Source organism: Phoxinus phoxinus, assembly GCF_949152265.1.
Source record: "Phoxinus phoxinus genome assembly, chromosome: 15".
In the NCBI taxonomy this organism is placed as follows: domain Eukaryota; kingdom Metazoa; phylum Chordata; class Actinopteri; order Cypriniformes; family Leuciscidae; genus Phoxinus; species Phoxinus phoxinus.
Window position 1 is genome coordinate 8,102,038 of NC_136890.1, and position 24,559 is coordinate 8,126,596.

Below are 24,559 nucleotides of genomic sequence, written 5' to 3' on the forward strand. Positions count from 1 at the left end.
AACCATTGAAGTTTAAAAAACAATATTTATGAGTAGGCCTACTGTGGACCTATTTCAAGAGTCCGTTAAACATAGTATTTTTATAATTAAATTACACTATAAACTCTACTCAAATACTTAGAGTGACAAAAAATAATTGAATCGAGTAAAATCCTTAAAATTAGAAACATACATTAGATAAATCTTTTTAAGATTAAATCTAACATAACTAGCAGATTATCACTGTATTGTTTTGTGATGGTCTGTTTTAAATACAATATCATGCAGCATTAGTATAATCACAATATTATTTGACCCATCCTTGACCTAACCACAGACTCTTCAGCACAATGGTAACCCTTAAAACTCCAACATATATAGAAACAACATTCAATCCTGACAGAACATTAACACGTACAAATCTCCACCTACATTATTATCGTGCAAACATTTTTTGTAACACTTAATTTTCATAACATTTACACTCCTTATACAGTGTACATTTAAAAATTGTATATTTTAGGGAACTGGTCATCATTTATACTCTTTTTAATAAGTGTGCATTTTTTTTGGGGGGGGGGGGGGGGGTTATATGAATAATAATTATAATACAAGAATTAACAAAAATGTTTTGTTTAAATACGTTTTAGAAGAAATTGAATAAGTATAGCAGAAACTTTAGCATCACACGGCAGAAGCTGCTGTCACTTTTTGAAATGACACGTCACATTACATATTTGAATACTGACTTCCCGCCCACACGCACACCATGAAAAGGTATATTTACTTTGTACGTGACAGGCTTTATCAGTGTGACATTTCTTATTTAATTTGTCAGACACGATTTTGACGATTCTCCTTCCCACTGTTGATAGCACTGCTTGAAAATGCCACAAACCAATGCCAGATCTTTTGTTTTTACACGATTCTAAGTAATCTGAAACAGACTATTTATTTAATTTTAATCCCATATTAAAGTTGCTCCACTTTAGAAAAACCTGACTAATTAAGCCATATAAACTCTCAATAATTCCTCTTGAGTTTATGTGGAAAAGCCTCATGTGACCAGCTGATTTCCCTGAAAACAAAAAGACTTTTCATGGCACAAAAGCTGAACTGTAACATGGATTTCTAAGCCTCACCGTCTTAGTAGAAGGCAAACAACACAGCAGGCTAAAAGAGAGACTGTCTGACCCCTTGTATGTTGTTTCAGTATCAATGTACTGAACGGTTTCACTTTCTGCAGCTGTCACTCACTTGTGTATGATAGTGAATCTTCATCACTGATCTAAAACCATCACCTGCCTTTAGTGAAGGCTTAACATCACAAGGACAACAGAAATTACATTGGAGCAATCTCAGACATGTTTAGACTTTCTAGAAATTTCCAACACAAAAAGGCAATGCTTTGTTTTCTCTCAAGATTTCCCTAATGCAAAGTCCTTGAATTTGCATAGTAATCAACCTTATGCAATGTAATTCTAAAACAAATAATGTCACAGAATACTTAAAGAAAAGCAAGAGATGTGAGACATAAATCAGTTGTTTGATGTTATTTTATGATTTAAATCATTAAAGGTACCTTTCATTAAAAATACAGCATGATCTCTGTGCCTGAAAGCATATCCACACATCTATGACAATGAATTTGAATTCTGTCATCTGAGGGCTTTTATGCCTCATGCCAGGATGGTATTATCCATGCATGTTCTTCCAGCATCGAATTTGCATTGTTGTCTAAAGCACTGTCCTCCATGCAGAATTACTCCCAGTGTAACTCGATTCATCCCAGTGCAGATGGTTTGATTATCATATACCTCAGGGAAATCGCTGCTTGAAAGGCTATAGCTGACCTCTATACAATGTGGACGGACCTGAGCCTATTTAAAACCTGCTAAATTTTTCATCACCAGTCACCAATACTTATTCTTCAGGCTTTTGAAACACACAGGGACTCAGTTGTTACCGATCTAAAGAGTGTGCAGTAAGGTTAGATGAAGACAAATTGAGTGAAGAAAATGAATGCAGTGCAGTTGGACGTATATCTGATTATGCATTCAATGCATTTGAAAGGTTCTCTAGGTTATCACAGGTTACTAACCAATCAACCAACCAACCAACCAACCAACCAACCAACCAACCAGAGGTTACATTATCGTATAATAATTAAACATAAGTAATAACTGAAAACATTCCTGACAAAAACGCCTATTACAGCTGCAAAGGCAATTACATAATTGCACACAAAGCTGGGGTACTTACAAGTAAATCAAACCAACACAGTTTTAACGCTTGCCACCATCATTATTCCATAACAAAATAACACTGAATAGCAGTCTTACCCTTTCTGACGGCCCTTATTTCTTTCCACAGTGCTGTCACCTTACGCAAAGGTTTAAACTGAGAGCCGGTAGATGCACAGGTGTCACAGGATCTCCATTCTACTGTGAGTCATTCTACCTGACACATGACTTGCCTTTCCCCGCCCCTTTCAAACAATCACATCCCAGAGCCATGACTTCACTGCTCACCTGTTAACCAACCACAGGTCACAGCGCTCATGGGTTCTTATGCAAACCATTGTGACACAGTGGCTAAGCATGGCCGTTCCGACTCGGCTTTCTCACCGGTCGAAGGATTGTATTATGCACACCGGCCACCGAAGGGAATCTGATTACAAATAAAAGTGGAGATCTCTCTCAAAGGTAGTTGATTTACAAAAATAACAAGTGGCAGTGGGTGATAAGAGTGTAGCAGAACAGTGTGAATTAGAAATAGAACATATTGTGAATCTTTTGTGTATAAGAACACCAAGTGTATCAGAATTATGTTGAATGAAGTGCTGATCTTGGATTAAAAATAAGCCTGAAAGTGAACTCAGGTGAAATTATATAACATTCTAGTGTAAGTTGAACGAATCATAGCCTAATATGGGCCTGAGTTACTAAATGGTGTGGTATTCAAATATATTAGAGCTCTATAAACAAACTAACCTTGAGCGAGTTGAACTAGACTAAACACAACCCAGAACTGTCAGTATGCGGTTGCTATGCATACTTGTTTTACCATGGTATTCAAGCCATGGTAAAGATGTTTTTTTCTTTAATATACATTGTTTCTTCCAATGTTTTCCCCTTCAAACGTTGATAAATATTTGTGTGAGAATAAGCGAAAAATAAACAGTATGTATTATATTTCTCTTTGCATATACAGTACAAGTATTATTCACCACATCATGTAACATTAGCATTACACGCCTCACCTGTAAGGTTGAAAAAAAATTACATTTATGATATGCAGTAAGAAAATAGAGAATAATGTTAATAACAGCACAGATAATTTGATGAGATGCTCAAGTTGAAATATTTTGATTGCCGACTTTGACAAATTGTTTGACATTGTGTAGATCTCTTCTGAAACTTGAAATGTTAAGGTCTCCTTTTGCTCTTCATTCAATCCTATTGCTGTCTAGGTGAAACAACTGAGATAAAGCACTCTTATATGTGATTTCTCTTTTGTAAATAAATTAAATCCTGAAAGGTTCCATCTCCTGAAAAGTATAGTCTTTTAAGTAAGTGTATGATTGGCATCCCTAAATCCCGCCTCACGATCACCCCCGCCCAACAGCATTACAGCAGTTCTGCAGCCTAAAGTCTTTGACCATAAAAGGAAAAGCAGACTGCATATGATTTGAGACGACAGGTTCTTCATGTCTTATTAAAGTATTTATTTTCATTAGAAGGAGACAACATTTTTGCGCTGTGAAGATAATTATGTATTGAATTAGTCATGATTTGGTCATGAAATATTTATATAATGTACTTACACTCTATAACATATTTTCCAGTTTATGGGACCTATTGAGTCATAAATACTGTATTTAAGAAATGTGAATTACTTGAAACTACATAAAAGCCCATGTTAGACAAGCAGAATTCCCAAGTGTCAAGTGCTGAGTTATATGTACAACCTTTAAAAAATATTTCCCATAATCATTATTATATTACATTGTTACATAATTACATTATTATATCATGTGTTACTAACAACAATTATTAAGAGAGTTGAAATAACTTTTCATCAATTATTTTTTAACAGTGCAGTACAATAGAATTTCAAAGCATTTCAGAGGGTTAAATGCAGAAATTCAGGTTGTATTTTTGTAAATTAATTCTTCCATACAAAAATATTTATTTGACCTGTCTAAATAATCATGAAAGGAATTATATTGGATAAAAATGTAGACAGACAACACTAGTAAGCGACTCTTATAAACTAGTCTTATAAACTAAGATGCTATATTTTAACATTTGTTATCCATAGACTGATGTACAGAAAGTGCATTACTGTAAACAACACCTTTTTTACATGTATTGCAATCTGAGGGATATTTTTTCAGCATCTGTGCTCGTGAATGCCTAGCAATTATTATCTTCTAAAAAGTGTGGGATTTTGTAAAGTTGCGAAGGTTGCCACATCCCTAGGATACACTAAACATACAGGGACAATTTTTCTTAGAGACTAATCACCGTCTCTGCTCTATGGACACAGTGGAGAGACGGGGGTCAGGCAGAGGGTCAGAAGTCATAGACAGGGTCTAGCTGAAAGTTTCATTATGTTTGGTGGATATAGTAGTGATGGATGCCACTACAGTGTTGGGGAAAGTTACTTTTAAAAGTAATGGATTACAATATTGCTTTACTCAAAAAGTACTAATTGCATTACTTAGTTTCTTTTAATGGAAAGTAATGTATCATGTTACTATTGCATTACGATTTCTCACCAGGGTTGAGGTTGCTTGTTTGTTTTAGTTACTTTTAGTGGAAAGTTATGTATCATGTTACTTTTGCATTACGTTTTCTCATCTATTTTGGCATATAAAGACCCTTTCACACCAAACGTGAAATGAAAAAGCCTCAGGCTGAAGGAAATGCAAATTCACGCCTGTACAGTAGAGGGCACAGCTAAAAAAAACCTTTCAGCTGTGCTGCCGCAGGAGAAGAAAGTTTGGTAACACTTTATAAGAAGTATACAGTAATAAAGTACTTACAAAATATTAGTTTAGTTAATTCATAGTTAATATATTGTGGTCTCTACATTGTTCATACAGTATATTACAGTTTTTCTGAATTGCTAAAACACTAAATCCTATTATTTAAACCAAATTCTCAAAAGCCTAAACCAATTTGTCGAATGTATCTACATAAATCTTTTTGCAAAACTCTGAACACTTTCTCACTCACTAAAACACAATTTGCACTGTGATGCATTTATGTTTCAAAATGCTAAACACAGTCAGAAAAAAAGTTAAACACAACTACAACACAGTTGTCATCGTTTACACACAACAAATGAAATTGTTCACACTTATTTCTAATGTGACCAAACCAACTGTTCAAAATACAAGTCAGTTCAGAGTGCCAAAATGTCGCACTGAATGTTGATAAAAACAATGTAAGCTTAATGTATTTGTAAATATTTTAAGAAACACTGAAAATGATTGCAATTAATGTGTAATAAAGGATGGTTTAAAGCACTTACAGTAATTTCCCATTTTTCCGTGACCTAATCTAAAATGAGAACTAATGACTCATTATGACCAATGAACAATTCCTTTAATACGTGCTAATTAAACAATACTAATTGTTTTAAAGGTACAATCTGTAATTTTTTCGCCGCCAGAGTTTGCATTTTCAAAACAATAACAAAGGCGAAGCTTGATGACGATGGGGGAAAGTGGAACGATGAGATCGTTTTCACCATTTAGAGATGTATGGAATTCACGAATCATATAAATGATAGCCTATATCAGCTAATAAATTAGCTTTTGTATTGTATGCCATCGTGATGAATTATCTGCAAGGCACGTGAAATGTGTAATATGTGACTATTTGTCGAATGATTTGGTGGTTTAATGCTTCACAGTTTTACACGTTTAAAACAATCGTACTAAAAGTACATTTGAACAAACCCACAGTATTTGCAAGTAATGGCTAAATATTTTTTGCGCAACACATACTGCATTTAATTTGACTGCCATAGACTTGGTCACCAGACTTGATAAAAAAGTGTTTCTGAAGTACAAAGAAAGTTAAAATATAACGTATAATGTATGCGCACAATAAATAATATATATATTTGTTTACCTGTCTATTAAAACATGCGTGAACAGAGTCTCTGTTACGTCCAAGTTTGTCACGAAGCTTTCTCCATCCCGAAAACGCCATGCCGATATTAATCCTTGTTTTATTTCTCCGTTTGTTCCAAAGCCTGCTTGCCTCAGTTGATCTACGTTTACGTTTTTTGGGGGAGTTTCTGTACTCGCCAATCAATAATTGTGAACCGTCACATGATGACTGAACGTGCGTGATATTGTTTCATAGATATGTATACATTGATCGCTCATTAGCGGCTTACATATTAGCGGCCCATTGAAACTGCCGCTAATGAGTGATTATTGTAGATGATTTCTACAAGCGGAAACTGAGGATAGCGCGGATATTATGTGATTGATATGCGACAATGACAAGGGACGAGCCATTATTTAAAACTGGAATTTCTCTGGATTTACAAATCCTTGGGAACTTTTGGAATAATATAAGTACACAAATGCATGAAATATATCACACTGTGCAAGTGGTTTAAATATAAACTAATAGTTTGTTAATGATTACTTTATTACTGTATATACTTCTTATAAAGTATTAACGAAAGGGTATTGCTCAAGTAAGAGAAGAACCCTCTTGTGTGCAATAATAATAAAAAAGCAACACAAATGTGATGTTTATCTAAAGTAATTTTTTGCTTGGTTGAAGTATGGTTGAATTGGATCATTAAAGGTGAGCAGCAAAGACAATGGTTAATAAAGTAAGATTAAATACAAAAATGTTGCTTATTTCATATTTTTGCGCAATTTTCTGAGTTTGCATTCCACTGTTTTTATTCATTTTGAGGAATACTGAATCTGTTTATGTGGAAGCGAGATGAGTAATGTTCACATTTAGTCTAAAACTATCATAATATAAACTGAAATGTGTTGTGAAGCAAGCCAATTCAAATTAATAAAAATTACACTCAGAAATTTTAAGTGTATAGATCATTTTTGGAGCCTCTGAATACATACATTCATTGCATACTAACTAGTGAAGTGTTAAGTTCGGATGTTTTTTTTCATGAGTTAGTCAATGGTAATCATGAAAACAAGGTTTGAGGAAGATACGAGCTATTACTTCAAATGCTTAGCAAACAGGCCAGACAACAAGTGCATTATCTGCTCTTCATATTCCAAAGATGCCATTTGAATTCCCAGTAATGATCTGAGAATTTGTGTGTTGGGATGTGCTGGCATATCTGACAGTTTAATTAGTTAAATTAATGTCAAATCTGTCATGCAATGCATCAATTGAGCCTTTGGAAGGTCAGCTTGGCTAATGGAAGCCCTCATTAACGAGAACACAAAAGTAGCATTGTGTTTTTGTCTATACGAGTGTTTGAGTCCATATCGTGTGTGTGCACCTGCTCTGGGCTTAGCCTCATTGTGTTTATTAGTGTGCACAGGGTCGTGTGGTTTTTTTAGCACAGATTGAAGTTTGTTGGCCAGACAACAGAAGATGCACTGCTGGTCTGATTATCCAGCTTTCTAATGGCCGCTGTGCACCACTGTGTGCTATTTGTGACAAACCGCTGTGATTAAGTTATATGGATGATTAATTAGAACATATTGTGTTGCTTTACTGTCAAAGCTAACTGAGGTGTTATCTTACACCTACATATGTATTTCATGCCAATTAAAAAGGGATGAGATTGTGGTAAGTGTGTGTTAATTAGATGTAAAATCCCCTGGGAATGCTTTGCTATTATGGGCCTATACGCAGAATAACTAAAGCTCTGTGGAATATTTAGTTACACAAGACTCAGATGGGATGCAACTAACTCGGCAAGCTGGTCTTTGTAATTAACTGAGCTGTATAATTGTATCATATTGCTTGAATGCATTTATTTGAACATTTTAAGATGTTAAGTCATTAACATTCATAATAGTAGTTGAAATATCATAAAATATTCTGGAATATTTAGTTCTTTTCTATAACCTAGTGAGCTGAATATCTAGTCAACTCATGATTTTAAAGACAACATTAAAAGGCCTTCACAACCCATTTTATTTCTTATTTAAGTATTTTACAGAATGCATTTCGAAAAGCTCAAAAATAATTTAAGATGGAGGATAAATCAATAACATGTACAAGTCCTGTATATAAGCATACAGGATTATAGCTTTACTCACTCTTGTCCACTATTGTACAGCAATTCATGGAAAGGCTTTTATTCTATACCGTCCATTAGCACAAATAAGACTCTTTTATGTTCTATGAATAAACATTGTGATTCAGGACTTTAATCCTCATGGCTTCATCATATCTCTTTGATCAACAGGAACACACTGCATATGATGACTCACTAGAGGTCATGTGCGCTGCACTCTGAATGGATGAATTTTAAGTGTAGCTCTAGATGAAATAAACAATGATTTTATTTTTAAAAGGGTCATGAAATTAATTTTCACATCTTATGTTGTGTTTTTGGACATTAGCTTATCAAGTTAAGTCAACTTTTATTATTTTAAGTCAAGCTTTTCGGTTATAAGGGCTCAAAAGCCAAAGGCTTTTCTAAGACAAAGAAGAGGAAAACATCTAGGTTATCTATTGTAATGTTACCTCAGTGACTGACAAATTGGGATCTCGCCTGAGAGCCCTATCACCTTCGAGTGTCAACAGAACCGGCCCATGGACATTGGCGAGTGAGATTTGCATCACGAACCACGCCTGTATTGAGGGTATGAGGAAGCGTGCAGTACCGGCCGCACAGCGGTGGTCACAGGGATTGTGGTGACGGGACGTAACGTCTCCGTTCCCTCCTCTATGTTACAATAGGTAACCTAGACGTTCCCGTTCAGTCAGTCACTACGAGTTACGTCGGTGACTGTTGAAACGGGGTGCCATATGTTGCCCTTTCCCTGTGAAAAAAGGTCCTTCGTCAGGGGAATGAGCCTGGGAGGGGCTGTTGCGAGGAGCACGAGTTCTGGGAATCAGGTCCGGATGGGCCAATACAGCGCAACCAGCAAGACCCGCTCCTCGTCCTCCCTGACCTTGCATAGGGTCTGTGCGAGTAGGCTCACTGGGGGAAACGCATACTTGCGTAGGCCCCAGGGCCAGCTGTGTGCCAGTGCATCCATGCCGAGGGTCCCCTCGGTCAGCGAATAGAACAACTGGCAGTGGGACGGTTCTGGAGTGGCAAACAGGTTTACCTGAGCGGCTCCGAAGCGCCTTCAAATCAGCTGTATCATCTTTGGCTGGAGTCTCGACACTCCCGGGAGTGTGAACTGTCAAGAGAGCGTTTGTGTTTTCCATCCGGACCAGTGCATGCTTGCTCCGCCGCCACGGTAGAAACCAGTGGAGGGCAAGGAATGCTGCAAGCAACTCGAGGCAATAGATATGTAACTGCAGTCGAGGTCCTGTCCACGAGCCCGAGGCAGAATGTCCATTGCACGCGGCACCCCAGCCGGTGGTGGAGGCATCTGTTGAGACAACAACATGCTTGGACACTTGTTCTCGGGGGACTCCGCCCCATAGAAAAGCAAAGTCTGACCACGGGCTGAAAGCTTGGTGGCAAGTCGGAGTGATGATCACTTGGAGCGTGCCACGGTGCCATGCCCATCTCGGGGCCCAGTTGTGTAGGCAGTGCTTAAGTGGTCTCATATGAAGCAAACAGAGCGGTGTGACCGCGGCTGCGGATGCCACATGCTCCTGGAGCCTCTGAAATCGTTTCAGTGGAACTGCTGTCCTGCCTTTGAATGAATTCAAGCAGTTCAGCACTGACTGAGCAGGCTTGTTCATGAGACGACCAGTCAGGTTGACCGAGTATGCGTCCTTCAGGTCGATAGCTGCAAACCAATCTTGGGAGCAAAAGCATTCGAGAAGGCGTTTCTGCGTAGCATTTTGAACGGAAGCCGATTCAAAACACGCAGATCCATGGTTGGTCGTAACCCACCACTCTTCTTGGGTATCTTGCACTAGCAAGGCTCACAGACACCGAACGAGCAGGACGAGAGGGACCACTGTCGATAGAAAACGGGGGATGAAAGTGGCAAGGCATAGCGTCGTTCTATGATCATTTGGATAAAATGGATAATTGCCGCCAACATGCTTCCATACTGCCAAAGTTCTTCATGCACATCCGGGAAGAAAGGCACAGGGTGGGGTGAGACGCACGTTGCGCTCCGCCCCCAGAAACCAAACATACAGCGACAATCGCCCAGAATGAATTCGAATGCGCAGCGGCCCGGCAAGTATGGCTGTCAACTCTGATTCAGCATGAGCACAAACCATTACAGTGGAAAGCAGGGGTTTACCTGGCGGAAGCGCCTTCGTTGATTTCTCGGTCTTCCCAGGTGTTGAGCAGACACGTGGCTGTGTTTTTACACACAAGCAGCAGTTGGGCAACAGCAAAGGGGACTCAAGACTTTACGAGAATGGTGAGTTGCGACCAGCGTACCGACATGGTCATGTTCTCATGCGAGAACATTAATTAATGACACAAATTTCCTTTTTGGATGAACTAACCCATTAAATATATATTTTCTGATCATTTTGTCAACTTTTAAAAGTACACTAGCATATAGATGCCTTAACAGACAGCTAAAGTCACAAATGCTTTTTTTTTTTTTTTTTATCCCTGTAACATCAGTTACAGATTATGAGAATATAAACTCTTATATTTTATAAGATTAATTAAAATAATTTGTTTTAAAGATATTATAACAAGATCAATGTCTTGAAAACATATTTCCTTGAATTGTTATCACTGGTTTACAAATTTTGTTTTGTAGTATTAAACAAGGTGATCCAAAAATGAGGATGCACAAAACAACTAGAAAATGTACAGCATACCTCTTTTTTGACAACTTCATTCTCCACTCTCCGAAGGTTCCTCTTCACCTTCAAGTATTCGGCGGACGCTTCCTCCTCAGGTGGTTTGGGTGGGGGGTAGGCAGGTGGAGGGGGTGGTATATGGGAGGAATCGGACGGAGGTGGGGGTGGGGGAAACGTTGGAGGGGGCGGCAGGTGTGCAGGATCTTTTGCATTCTGGGAGCTTCCTGCTACATCAGGGTTCAGCATGTCCATATAGGTCTGCATGTCTGTAATGGTCGAATCTGCACCTCCTGCAATTAAACTTGTTTCTTTATTAATATGTATTGATTTAGTCACACATCAAAAAAATCTTAGAGTAAATACAATATAATGTAGTGTAATGTTAACTTTATTACCATAGTATATTTATAAAAAATTATATTTCAATGTGATATTTTACACGATAAATCTCGTATAAATATAGTCTCTTATAATCTTGTAACTAAATTGTTTGTATTCACTAAAGTTTTTTCTATTATTACTCAGTTGGAGGGTGTATTATTTTTAATTTATCTATTTATTATGTAATTAAAAAAAAATGTCTTTCTTTTCTTTCTTACTTGGATATTTAATTTTAGTCACAGAAGTGAATGACTAACTATGGTAACTGTAATTGTTTTCCTCAATACTAAACCACGGCCACTGAGGCAGAGCTATGGATACTACTAATACTAATATGTAATATATTTAACTTATTATTATTATTCAATAATATTATTAATTAAAACATTTTGTTAAATAAACGTGTTCATTTTATTTATTTATTTTAGTCCTTGGAGTCTGTCACACTTAGAAAAACTTGCATCTTATTTTAAAGATGAGCAAAATGCATTCTATATTTATGAAAGGTATTCATAAATATAGTGCTTACTCCAATCACAATGTCAACCTAATAATTATTATTCACTATACCTATAATAGTCGAAAGACTGGACACACCTCATTCTTAATTGTTACCACTGTTGGACATTTTAGAATAAAATTCATTATAAGTAATCAAAACTATAAACACAAAATGTAAGTATGGGGATGTTGTAGTGGATGAAAAAATGTTAAATAAATCAAAAGGTTTTATGAAGATCATAAAAAACCCATAAATTCATTTGTGTGTCCTACAGTCAACTTCTGACTGCTAGTGAAAGTATAACAATCTATACCACTGTTTCAACTATTACTGTTTCAAAATGTGTCCACTAGAGGACATTACTGGGAAGGCTCACAGCAGGTTTCCTGGACAATGCTATGGCAACATGGTTCTGAATGAGTTCTGCTTCAGCGAGCTCAGCTTTTCCCACCATTGTTAAGACTGCTTCAATCATACTGCACTGAGCAAACATATGCGCAATGAACATGGGGTATTTTCATTTTAGAGGGAAGAGTTCTATTCAAAACACAGGAATGCAGGAAATGTGAAGAGAACATTTTGTAAGTTAATGATATATATAAAAAAAGTCTCATATGCTCATCAAGCCTGCATTTGATCAAAAATACAGTAAAAACTGAATTTATTTTGAAATATTATTACAATTTAAATTAACTGTTTTCTATTTTAATATATTTTAAAATGTATTTTATTCCTGTGATGGCAAAGCTACATTTTCAGCATCAATACTCCGGTCTTTAGTGTCACATGATCCTTCAGAAATCATTCTAATATACTGATTTGGTGCTCAAGAAGCATTTTTTATTGTTATCAATATTGTAAACTGTTGTGCTGGTTAATATTACCGTGATAAAAAAAATTCTCAGGATTCTTTGATGAGTAGAAGGTATAAAAGAACAGCCTTTATTTGAGACATCCATCATTTGTAAAACTATAAATGTCTTTACTGTCACTTTTTACAGTGTAATATCAAATGACTGATATGTTGGCTATGAATGTGCGTTTCTCTGACCTGTCGGTACTCTTGAAGGAGGCGTGCCACTCCTTTTCTCTCCAGTACTGGATTGGCTGGAGTTTGCAGAGTCGTAATTGGACAGTGAGCTGGAGGGCGAGCAGATGTCAAAGTGGGCTGCAGGGGGGGCTGGGGTGGGCAGGGTGGCATTAGGAGAGGAGAGGCCTGAGTCAGGTTGCTTATACTCCAGATCTGCCGAAGGGTCCCGTGACAAGACTCTGTGTTCCACACTCTGAGATGAAAGCTAGTGTTATTGTTAGGCATATATTAGTGGCACTTATTTGGCAGGTTGAGCTTGCTAAATATGCCTGTAACTGTTTAATGAACTCTTTGAGAGTGCTTAAAGGAATAAATTCATTTTGATAAACAAAAGTTAATTACAGGCAGTAACAAATGAGATTGCAGCTGATGAGGTAGCAAGAAACCACATCACTACACTGGGGACATGCAATTATTCTCTACACACTCACAACAACCTACTTATCATGTATAGCCTACATGTACAATTAGAGGTGCACTTAGTTGTTCCTCATTAAAGTTTTACACAAACAGAAAGGAATAGTACTTAAAATGTGGCTAAAATTTTGTGCACACAATTAGAATGTACTAATTTATAATGAACACATTGCCTCACAGAAAAGTAAAATACAAAATTAATAAAAAGGAAATTACCAGAAACAATATATATATATATATATATATATATATATATATATATATATATATATATATATATATATATATATATATCATTATTATTATGAACATATTTTGTAGCACTAAGAATGTAAACAGAAATATGTGAGCACATGTGATAAGAATTTAACATTTATTTTGCTGTACATCCCTTGTTTAAGACTGTGTGTGTTTGTGTTTGTATAGTATCTCACCATGTTTTCGACAGTGCGGAGGTACTTGGCACACTGTTGATGCCCGTTGTATTCAGCTAGGTCTGCTGCTGAGAATCCATCCTGGTCCCGTAATCCCAGATCCACTCCGTTCACTACCAGAATTTGACAGCACTACACAGAGAAAAACACATTTACATTAACACCCAGATAATCTGAGACTGCTTTATCAAATATATTTACTGCTGTCTGCTAAAGCAAGCATTACTACCCCTATTGCTCATTCTTAAGGATGTGAACAAACCCTTTTTTAAACTATGGAGCATAATCAGATATATATATTATACACAGAGTTTTGAGAAAATGTTGCTTAGATATATAATATTTTTGACTGATTTGAAAATGCTTCCAACTATCAGTACTAGTCAAGTCACCTTTATTTATATAGCACTTTTTACAATACAGATTGTTTCAAAGCAGCTTTACAGTGATAATAGGAAATTAATGGAACAAAGATTGTTTTAGTTGTACTGCAGCTCTAGAAGTAAATCATTGTCCAGTTTAAGTACGTTTTTCATTAATTAATTTCCGTAGTAAAAATCATTAGTTATTAACTTAGGGGCCGTTTACACAACACTGTTTTCAACTGAAAACAGAGCCCTGATGGACATTTCAGGTAGTTGCCGGGGGCCGACTGACGAATGCATAGCCAGAAGAGGTGGAGACCCAGGTGGAGCTGAGGGTGCGACGGCCCAGGAAGATGTCGCAGGTCCAGAAGTCCAAAGTCTGCGGACCAAGGTGGAGACGGGAGCCCGGAAGACCGGAGTAAGGACAAAGGAGGAGCTGGAGGGAAGGAGGACCCCAGCAGAGCCGAAGGGGTGGAGGGCTGAGGCACAGCCGGAGGCCCGGAAGTCCGCGATGGAACCAGAACGACGAGTGACCAAGGCAGAACCGACAGGCTGACAGGCCAAGGTGGAGTCATGAGCCTAGAGGCCCGAGGTGCAGCCTGGTGGTCAGCAGCGAGGGCAGAGAAAAGGAGCAAACCAGGGGAGTCCAGGGATGTGGACTGTGCCAGCGGAGAGGATGAGAACAACAGGATGGGCAGGATATAAGGAGGGACTGGGTTGGGATTGAGTGGAATGGGTTGAGAAGGAGAGAATTCGGGGGTGGGAGCTGGTTCCATGGACTGAAAGATAATGGGCCAGAGCTCCTTCTCTGGTTCTGAGGTGGACAGCTCAGACGGCGCTGACACCTGGGTGGACCTGTTGACAGGCTCTGGCCTTGCGACGGATCTCGCGATTGGCTATGGCTCCCGGACAAATTCTGTGGCTGCCTCTGTCTCTGTCTCTGTCTGGGCTGAGAAGATGAGTCCCATCTGGAACGGTCAGAGAGATGGCTGGTGGACGCTGTACTGGTTCTGGAGAGTCGGAGATGATAGTGTATTCCTCATTGACTCAATCAATGAGGGAGGATCCAAATACCCACAAGGCGTAATTGATGAAATTGACGAAGGGGCTGTGATCCTCCCTCAACAGCAGCATCTGGTCATGGATGTCATCTGGTCCGCTCCAGAAGATGTATTTGAGTGTCTCATCATCCCAGCATGCCTTGTGGTATAGTCCTAGAAATTGTTCCACATATTCCTCCAAAGAGCGTTCATTCTGAAATAAACAGTTTATAGCAATCCCCTTATTTCTTCTTTTTTTAGATCTTCTGTCACAACATGTTGTGGTAAGCAAACACGCACAAAAAAGTTAAATCGTCTTTTAATAATCAAACTAAACACGCAGGAGAAATGTGGAGAATCACAGGAGTAATCATTCATCAAATCCACAAACGAAACAGACAAGAACCAAAAAAGACAACTCTAAAAACTATGCTGCCTCCTAATAGTTGACTAAATGTTATTAGACTTAGTCGACCAAAATTGTATTAGTCAGTTAGTTGCAGGACAAAAAATATTGTGGCAAAGTCACACAGTCTGTGAGGGACAGATAGTTAACGGCGGGTCCTGGCGGGCCACATCAATGTAAATTAATTTTCATGGTGATTTCTTTTACATACCTCCAGCTCGCCATTCTCAGCAGCGTCATGAAGAGGCGTACCACCCCAGCTGTCTGTCACTATTTCCCCTCCATGCAGGAGGAGCCAGCTGAGAACCTTGGAATGGCCACGGCTGGCAGCAAAGTGCATGGCACTGGCCCCATCATTGTCTCTGTCAGCTAGGCTGATTTCTGTGAAACTCATCTATAGAAGCCAAAAAAAGTTACATTTGCATGAAGATTTTGTGCATAAATACTAAAATGTCTCAACCCCCCATACAACAAGCTTGATCAAGCATCTACAGATATGATGTTAAACTACAAATATTGAGACAACCAGCTTCATGGGACTTCAGAATCCTGCTCATCATAGTAGTCCATATGCTATAGTGGCTCAAATGATGCACCTTTAGGATTGATTCTCAATACAGACAGGAAATGACTGAGGTGCCTTTGAGCACATAACCCCCAATCGCAGCATATGGCTGCTCCGGGTGTGTGTCCACGGTTTGCTATGTGTGTTTACTACTCGCTGCTCCTAATGTGTGTGCACTAAGTTGGATGGGTTTAATGCAGAGAACAAATCATGCCAATTTTTTATAAGCAATTATACAGAATGAAGGATAAAGTAGTCAAGTCACATTTATTTAAGTACTTTTTACAATATAAATCCTTTCAAAGCAGCTTCACATTAATAAGTCAGTAAAATTGCAGTGTGAAAGCTGTAAAGCAGCTTTACAGAAGATAATAGTGTCATTATTGTTTAGCTCAATGTTGTTTCAATTCAGTTCAATAACTGTGTCAGTATTACCAAGTCCATTAATCAAGTTTAATTAAACTATAAGCAGCTATCCATCTCAATTCATTTAAAAATTTGTTCTCATCTTATAGGAAAACCAAAGAAAACTCAGGAGCTCTAAGGAGCTAAAGCGGTCCAAAAATGTGAAGTTTTAGTTATACAACAATAACGAAACAAATATATTTCTATATTTTTCATTTGAAATGCTGACAGATTTTGATGTTTTTCTGTAACAGTTGCTTATTTTTGCTGGAGAACATGTACGTATATGTGGTATGTATTTTTTCAGCAAAGTGAAAATAATTTTCTGTGATAATCAGCATTTTCTCGATAAAGCATAGCTTGTGTTGAACCCGGGAAAATTCTTTAACAACATATTTGAAATTGTATTCTTTAAATAATAAAGAATTCATCCAACAAGGCAGCTCACCAGCCAGACAATGACAGTGTTGTGTCCCATTTGGGCAGCAGCGTGCAATGGTGTCATCCCATCATTGGCTCTGATACTTGGCTCCGCCCCGCAGTCCTTCACTAGGTACTGGACAACTTCCAGGTGGCCCTCCTGACATGCAAGGTATAGTGGTGTGGCACCATTCTTGGTTTGAAAATTGACAACTCTAAAACACAAAGAAAAATATCAAATCAAGGAAATTATAGCCCTGCGATTAAATAATAGGTGATTAGAGATACAAAATAATGTTTAATGTTGTTTCTGTATACACAGTACCTCTATCTTAGTCACGTAAACACCCTTCTTGGTATAAAAATGTGGAACAGCAGCAAAAACCCAATCCATCATAATTATATGATTTTATGACACAGGACTCTTTAATGTTTTCAATTGCAGCATTGCTGCACATTTTTGTATACTGATATTTCTGATGACAATATTCAGTTAAGGCAGCTCTAAGGGCCAGATGATTGACAACAGAAAGCAGCAAGGGGGCCCAACTAGCCTTACAGCAAATTGGATATTATTTTATAATATCTCACCACCATGATACTGGGATATTGTGAGGGTTGAGCCACCGGTTGCTAGGCGGATGCTAGTGGTGTTCTGAGAAGTTGTTAATGTCATGTCTTGTTTTGGTTTTGTTTCATGGTCTTGTTTCATGTCTCTGTCATGTGATTCCCTGTTATAGTCTTGTGATCCTGCCATGTGTCCTGTCTAGTTATTGGTTAATTGTCTTGATTATGTACACAGGTGTCCCTTGTCTCGTCATTTAGCCTTGTGTATTTAGCCTTGTGTGTTCCATGTCCATGTCACGCCTTTTTTTTTATGTTTGATCGTGTTTTGAATAATATTAAACTGCACTTGGGTTCTGCAAACTTGCCTCCAGTGGATCAATGTTGTTAGTATGGCAGTACACACCATTGTGGTTCCAGAGGTCTTTTTCTGAGGTGTATAATAAAAGTCCTGAAATAATTGCCTAATAATAACTATACTTTGGTGCTATAAGATATTTTATAATGCCAAGATCTCATGAGCTGATCAGCGCTTCTCAATGTCAAAATGACTAAGATGCTGATGACAATCAAATCAAAGAAGGAGGTCATTATTGTTACTTTATACAGAAGAAGAGCATGAATTCCAACATGCTTCCGTTTTAACAGCCAAAAAGTGAGATGTAAGATATAAGATAAAACATTTAATATTTGTGTTACAATAAAAATGTTAAACAACCAACAGAGATATCCAGGCATGCAAACAACTCAGAGCCATTTTCAGCATACTGGGCATAGCTTAAGAATGAACGCGTTCATGAACTAAAACATGGTAAAATAGGTTGCCTACAGAAAAATACAGCATTGATGTACATTCACCACAAAAATGTATGTTTTTCATGTTGGGACCAGCATGAGATGCTGGTTGCTGGTTTGTTGGTCTGCTGGTCGCCAACATGGGAAACAGTAGTGTTGGTGAACTAGATACACCGGTTCAGTTTTGCTTGAGAACAGCATGACTAGTCTACCAGCTACACCAGCACTATACCAGCCCTAACCAGCATAAATTAGCCTGGACCAACATTGGATTTATGCTGGTTTATGCTGGATTTTTCCGCAGGGTTGTGGTCAGGCACATGCACAGGGGGTGGTTTGGTGGCCAAAGCTGCTCCTTTGCCATCCTGGGCTAAAGATGCCCCTATGGAAAAGCATATTCATTCTCCCAGGTGTGCCTTGTTTTCTTGTTACCCTTGTTAGCCCTGTGTTGTATGTAATGGTTGCTTGTATTCCTTTTTGCCTTGCTCTCTGTGTTCCTAGTTTGGCATTTTGTTCCTAATATTAAAACTCCTGCTAATAGATTCCAGTTTCAGCATACTTTCCATTTCCCCCCTGTTACAATGAGTTGTATATTCACATTATTGAGATGGCAAATACGACAAGATGGCAAAGTCTAAATACCTATAAATGCTCAATCACATTTCATTCCAGCATTAATGACTATCCCAGATCCTTCCTCAAAGTCACAAGCAGGAGTTCCAGGAGAGAACAGGATTCCTCCTATAAATACCATAAAGCTCAGCTTTATTTGGACACAGACTGACAAGGCATCAATGAGTCTCTTAAGAGGATCAGCGCTACTTCACTCACTGTATTCATTCGCTGTAATCACCGGCTCTTTACAGGGGACAAACTATGAGGATTGTTACTAAAGGAAAAGTGATGGTTGTTTTCTCTGTGGCTCATGTCCAACTTGACATATTTTGCTCTTGTATCCCCTCATCCCCTAAACCACCTTTCTCTAGAAAAGTAATAAAAATAATACAGTTACAGTATGTATCTGTGGCAAGCAGGACGAGTCCAAGGGCCGTGAGAGAATGGCGCAAGGCCGGTGGCGTGATTACAGATGAGCGCCACCTGCATGCAGCACCGGTCTCGTATCTCGTACGGAGGAGCTTCGGAAACATAACAGGAGGAGCGACGTCAGTGAAGGACAAGAGATGACCAGGCCTGGACATTTAGTTGTGTTTTATGATTATTAAAATACGTTGAACGTTCGCCGGTTCCCGCCTCCTTCTTCCCATAACAGCATACATAACCTTGCTACAGTATCTTTCATGTGGATTCAACATGGACTGTTCAGAATAGCATACTGCCAAACTATTCTATTGTTCCAGCAATGTAGTATGTATACTGTGCAAAGTAAACATAACCTTTCATTTCTATAGTGACATTTAAAACAAAAGTAATATTATGTAAAATATTTTTTACAGAGAGTTGAATTAAAATTGCTAAATAATATTTCCAATTGGGCGATATACTGGTAGACACGATTAAACGATAGATATTTGTCCCAAGAATTTGGTTTAAATGACCTCTGATGATGACGTCATCGGAATGCGCACGTCAGAGGGTACAAATAGATGTATAAATGTGACAGGTGCGCTCATCAGGTAATTTTGTCTGAAGAACACCCTGAACACGCCCTCAGTGCAGCAATGAAGCGCAGCATCTCGTTCCCACTTTTTCAGGGAACAGAGTTACATTAAAGTAACCCGATAAGTTCCCTTTCAAGCTACACTCAATGCTGTGCGAACAGCGCTATGGGGAACGAGAATACCAACACAGCCGCACTGGAAGTGTCAGGACCCTTCAAGGATGAGTATAGTGTGCGCACAAACCCTAAAAAGGCCTCAGACATGAGCTTGGGACGTTGACTCAAGGATGTGAGAGCACAGAGTAAGGTGAACATAAACTATAGTATCAAATAAATGTGTGTGGAGAGGATCAGCCTGCTGCATCACGTAATTGCTGCAAGGACCACACCAAAACCCATGAGGGAACTTTCATTCTGACGGGTGGTCTCAGTTGCCTAGCTCCACGAATGAAGCATGCGATCAGAGGGTGTTTCCCCACTGGAACCCTGTCAATCAGAGTGTGACAAGCCGAAATAGTGGCCACAGATACTTTGAGTGTAGCAGGACATGTGCCTGCTGACAGCTTTTCCTGCAGAAACTCCATCACTGAAATAATCTGGCAGTGGACTGGTTCTGAATGTAGTGTAGTATAGTATAGTATAGTATAGTATAGTATAGTATAGTATAGTATAGTAATATCGTCCCATGCGCCTGAGACAGGCGATCTCTCCTGTTTGGTATCACTCAAGGAGAGCTATCAGGAGAGAAATTATTTCTGAGAACCAGGCTCTGGTCGGTCAACAAGGCGAAATCAGCAATAGACCCTTGTTGACAGACCTTCGCCAGAACTCCCAGGAGCAGAGCGAACGGTGGAAACGCATATAGATGTTTCATGGGCCATGCATGGGTTATGGTGTCCAGACCTAGGGGGGCTAGAGGAGTCAGCAAGTAGTACAGGGAACATTGCACTTTTTCATATGAAGCAAAGAAGTCCCTCTCTGCTTCGTAAAATCTTTCCCAGATCTGACTCACTACATCGGGATGGAGTTTCCAATCCCCATGTGTGAACTCCTGTCTGGACAATATATCTGCTCCCACATTCATGCTTCTGGGATTGTTAATCGCCCTGAGGGACAGGAACTTGTCCTGAGCCCAAAGCAGAACCAGCTGCGCTTGTTTGTTCAAATGGTGCGAACGCAGTCTGCCCTGGCAATTTACAGTATATAAGCGACTACTGCAGTGTTGTCCACCCGCAATCCCACAGCTGAGGGTGAGGTAAAACTGGCCTCTGTCATAATAATATAATTATTATGAAGATTTGGATTTGGATGTTCTGCTTAGTCTTCCATCCCCGGTGGTCCTGCCCAGCACTATGTCTCCAATCTCAGCTTCACTGTCGCCGCTGTTCACACCCAGCTCTAAGTCTTCTATGTCTTCATCACCCCTGGTCCTGACCAGCATAAAGCCTTTTTTTGTCGCTCTGTACAAAGTCTGTCATTGTCACTGATCCTAATCAGCCTCTCTCTCTTGCTTTCTTTTCATGATTCAACCAGTCCGTCGTCCCCACCTCCGCTGGTACCTTCAGCCCCTCGACTTCTCCCCTAACGCCATTCAGTTGTGTGGATCTGCCACGTGTCTCCAGCTCTGCCCAGTCAAGTTGATATCATGACTCTGCCTCAAGCCTCTATGCCCATCACTCCACCTCACACAAAATGTAAAGTCAATGTCCCTACAATAACAGACCGGATGCATCTATAAAGTATTCATTCAAGAGCATTGTGCAAGTTTACTGGAACAATGGAGCCTCGAACTTCACATACTTTTGAAAATACAGCGTTTAGTTGATCCTGGTAAGGTCATTGTCACAGTTGTAAGTTACGGCGTTCTTCTTTCACATGGCGGTTTGGCGTCATGGCATTTGATTCCAGGCGGTGCGTTAAAGAGTGTGACACACACGTCTACCGGACATCCTGTAAAATTCAACCAACCAGATGACGACTTTGAAACTCCTGAAGTTTTTCCAGATAAGTGTGCCATATGCATCAGTTGTTAAGCTAACGGTCTGTGGGCGTGACGTCTGAGGCTGAGACTGTCACCCTGCCTGCGCCATGGACTTACAAGCCTTCAGCTATGCTTCATCCCTACAGCCATTCGGATCCGCCTTCCTTCCAGCTGCGCCTTGGTCCTGTCACACTGGCTTCACCTCGGATGCTCGTCACAGTGGCTCCGCCTTTGTCTCTAAAACCATCTGTGTCATTCAGTCCCATTAGCTCTCCGTCTGCACCCTGGTCTCCTCTTTCATCAGCTCCATCTCTGTCTGTCGTCCCCCTGGTGTCATTAGCCAAGATTCCACCATGGCTCCACTCTCCATCGACTCCACCGTGGGCACATATAATACAGCCAAAATTGTACTTGTAAGGATATGTGTACACAGAGGAAAGCCTAACTACTATTATTAGTGTAGCATGGACACCGTGCCAAAAGCACCCATTCTTATGAGGATGTTTTGCCTTGATTAAGGCCAAATTACCTTAATATGGGGACTGACAAATGGCCTTATGTCCGTTCTTCTTTTCTCTGTCGTTTTATCTGGCCATTAAACTTATTTAATTATGTTTTGTCCTCCAGTATTTTAGGTTTCGTATGGGACAGAGGACGTTTCTTACTTAGATATTCAACTACAGCAAACCCACTAATCTGTCACTTAATGTAATACTAAGCAAAACCCAACACAACAGCAGATCTACAATATTAGCCTATTATCAGTTCACACATAGGCTCTTCGCAGAGTTTGTTGTAGTGGGTGACCTACCAACCAGCTACGCTGTTAAACAAGCTACCTAGTACAAAACAAGCTAGATAATGTTATAATCGCTAACATAGCGGACTCATGAAAAAATACATTGGTTATTATCTTTTTTTTGACATGACTAATTTATAAATGACTCAGCATCATCTGTATCAAAGAGAAAATAATCACTTAATCCGATGTTTAAAGTGAATAAAATAGCCTTGACAGCCTACTTACTGAGTTCCACAACAACTGAATAACTTTGTTCTCTCCCACCGGACTTGTGTGTGTAGGTGAGGTACATGGGGAAAGCAGGTAGTGGACCAAAGCACTGTGAGGCAAAGGAGGGGGGACTCAAAATGTTTCTAAAAATAAATAAATAATTGTTTTATTTATAAATAAATGTAGGGCCTACATACATTTTTTTTTAATGAATTACAAAAAAACTACCAGAAAAATTTATAAAACCCATAATAATTTCTGTTGTCAGTCAAGCTAGCCCGTATGTGTTCTGCCACTATGTGTTTCACTCTGTCAAGTGAAAATACAATTTAAACAAAATTGTTTATTTTATTTTTTTCTATAGAGAGTGTTATTTGCTTTAAGTCAAACCGAACAAATCAGGTTTAATGATTTGATTTTGATTCAGGTTACATTGTCTTGCTTGCTCTCTTTGTTGACAGAGTACACACATACAGTCACACACAGGATTAAAGAGCAGAATTTAAGCCTGTGAGTAACCAGGTAAACAGTCTGACTGTGGAAACATCTAATTCAGCAATCAGACAAAACAACACAGCCGCATTAGATATTCAGCACATAATTGGTTTTTAAAAAAAAACCCAGATGATTCAGATAAGAATGGGTTGTTAATCTAAAAAAATAAAAAACAAACAAACAAACATTTGACTGTAGTGGAGGGACTTCCAAAGAAAAATAAAGAGATGGTGAATTTTTAAAACAGGAAGAGGAATTAATCAGGGACTCAGTCATTAGGAAGTGATCAGACATGTGAATCTTTCATGAGTGTAACCCTAACAGGCACAGTCATCCATGCCCTGAGGGGGGGCACACACACACACACACACACACACACACACACGCACACACACACACACACACACACACGCACACACACACACACACACACACACACACACACACACACACACACACACACACACACACACACACACACACACAAATAGACTTACGTAATGACCACAGATACACATGCACACTATTTATATGGCTAAAAAAAATATACAAATTTAAATACATTACATCTATAATTTATATTCAAGAGAAGCTATTGTTTCACCAATGAAACAAATAAACGAATATAAAGTATTGATGGTGTATCATAATCAACATTATTTTCTAATTTACAGTCTATATTCTGTCTATACAACCCCAGGACTTCCTCATCTCTACCTAAACAATGCTTGTAATGACATCATAACACAATTGTTTACAAAGATCCATGACCTGATACAGCCTTATTTGAGGCACAGCTGTCCTTCCTGTATGAATAATTTAGGCTGGAGTGAAAAGGTAACAGAAGCAGCTGTCAGAAGATGTGGCAGAGCAAAGCACTTCAACCAACAAAGTCCCACTTGACCTCTTTTTCACAAGGCTCAGTTGATCAGTTTTTTTTTTTATGTAACAGTAATGTTCTTACAAGAGGTAGACCTTGATAAAAGAGAACATGTCAGCCAACTTTACATGATACTAGAAAGTAATGGAAACAGTGAAATTGGACAAAAGGACACATTTGAAATTATGTACCAGTAGCTCTATCCCTTGCAATTACAGTGAATGTCCTGCAACCAGATCATTAAATCAGTGAGCTGAGTTAGACAACAGGACCAGTCTGAAA

General features: G+C 38.9%; 1 protein-coding gene across 5 annotated transcripts in view; it reads right to left on the reverse strand.

Annotated features, from left to right (window-relative positions):
* Nucleotides 1-24,559, reverse strand: part of espn (espin) — an 87,413-nt gene that overhangs the window by 54,020 nt on the left and 8,834 nt on the right. For 3 of the 5 annotated variants that reach the window (XM_079637537.1, XM_079637536.1, XM_079637534.1), the window contains 5 exons: nt 16,961-17,147; nt 15,754-15,936; nt 13,732-13,863; nt 12,842-13,073; nt 10,926-11,197 (listed from right to left, as the gene is read on the reverse strand). In XM_079637537.1, the coding sequence (XP_079493663.1) occupies nt 10,926-11,197; nt 12,842-13,073; nt 13,732-13,863; nt 15,754-15,936; nt 16,961-17,147 (1,006 nt within the window). Of the gene's footprint in view, nt 1-10,925; nt 11,198-12,841; nt 13,086-13,731; nt 13,864-15,753; nt 15,937-16,960; nt 17,148-24,559 lie in introns of all 5 variants that reach the window. The other 2 variants (XM_079637535.1, XM_079637533.1) reach the window with 1 other exon arrangement.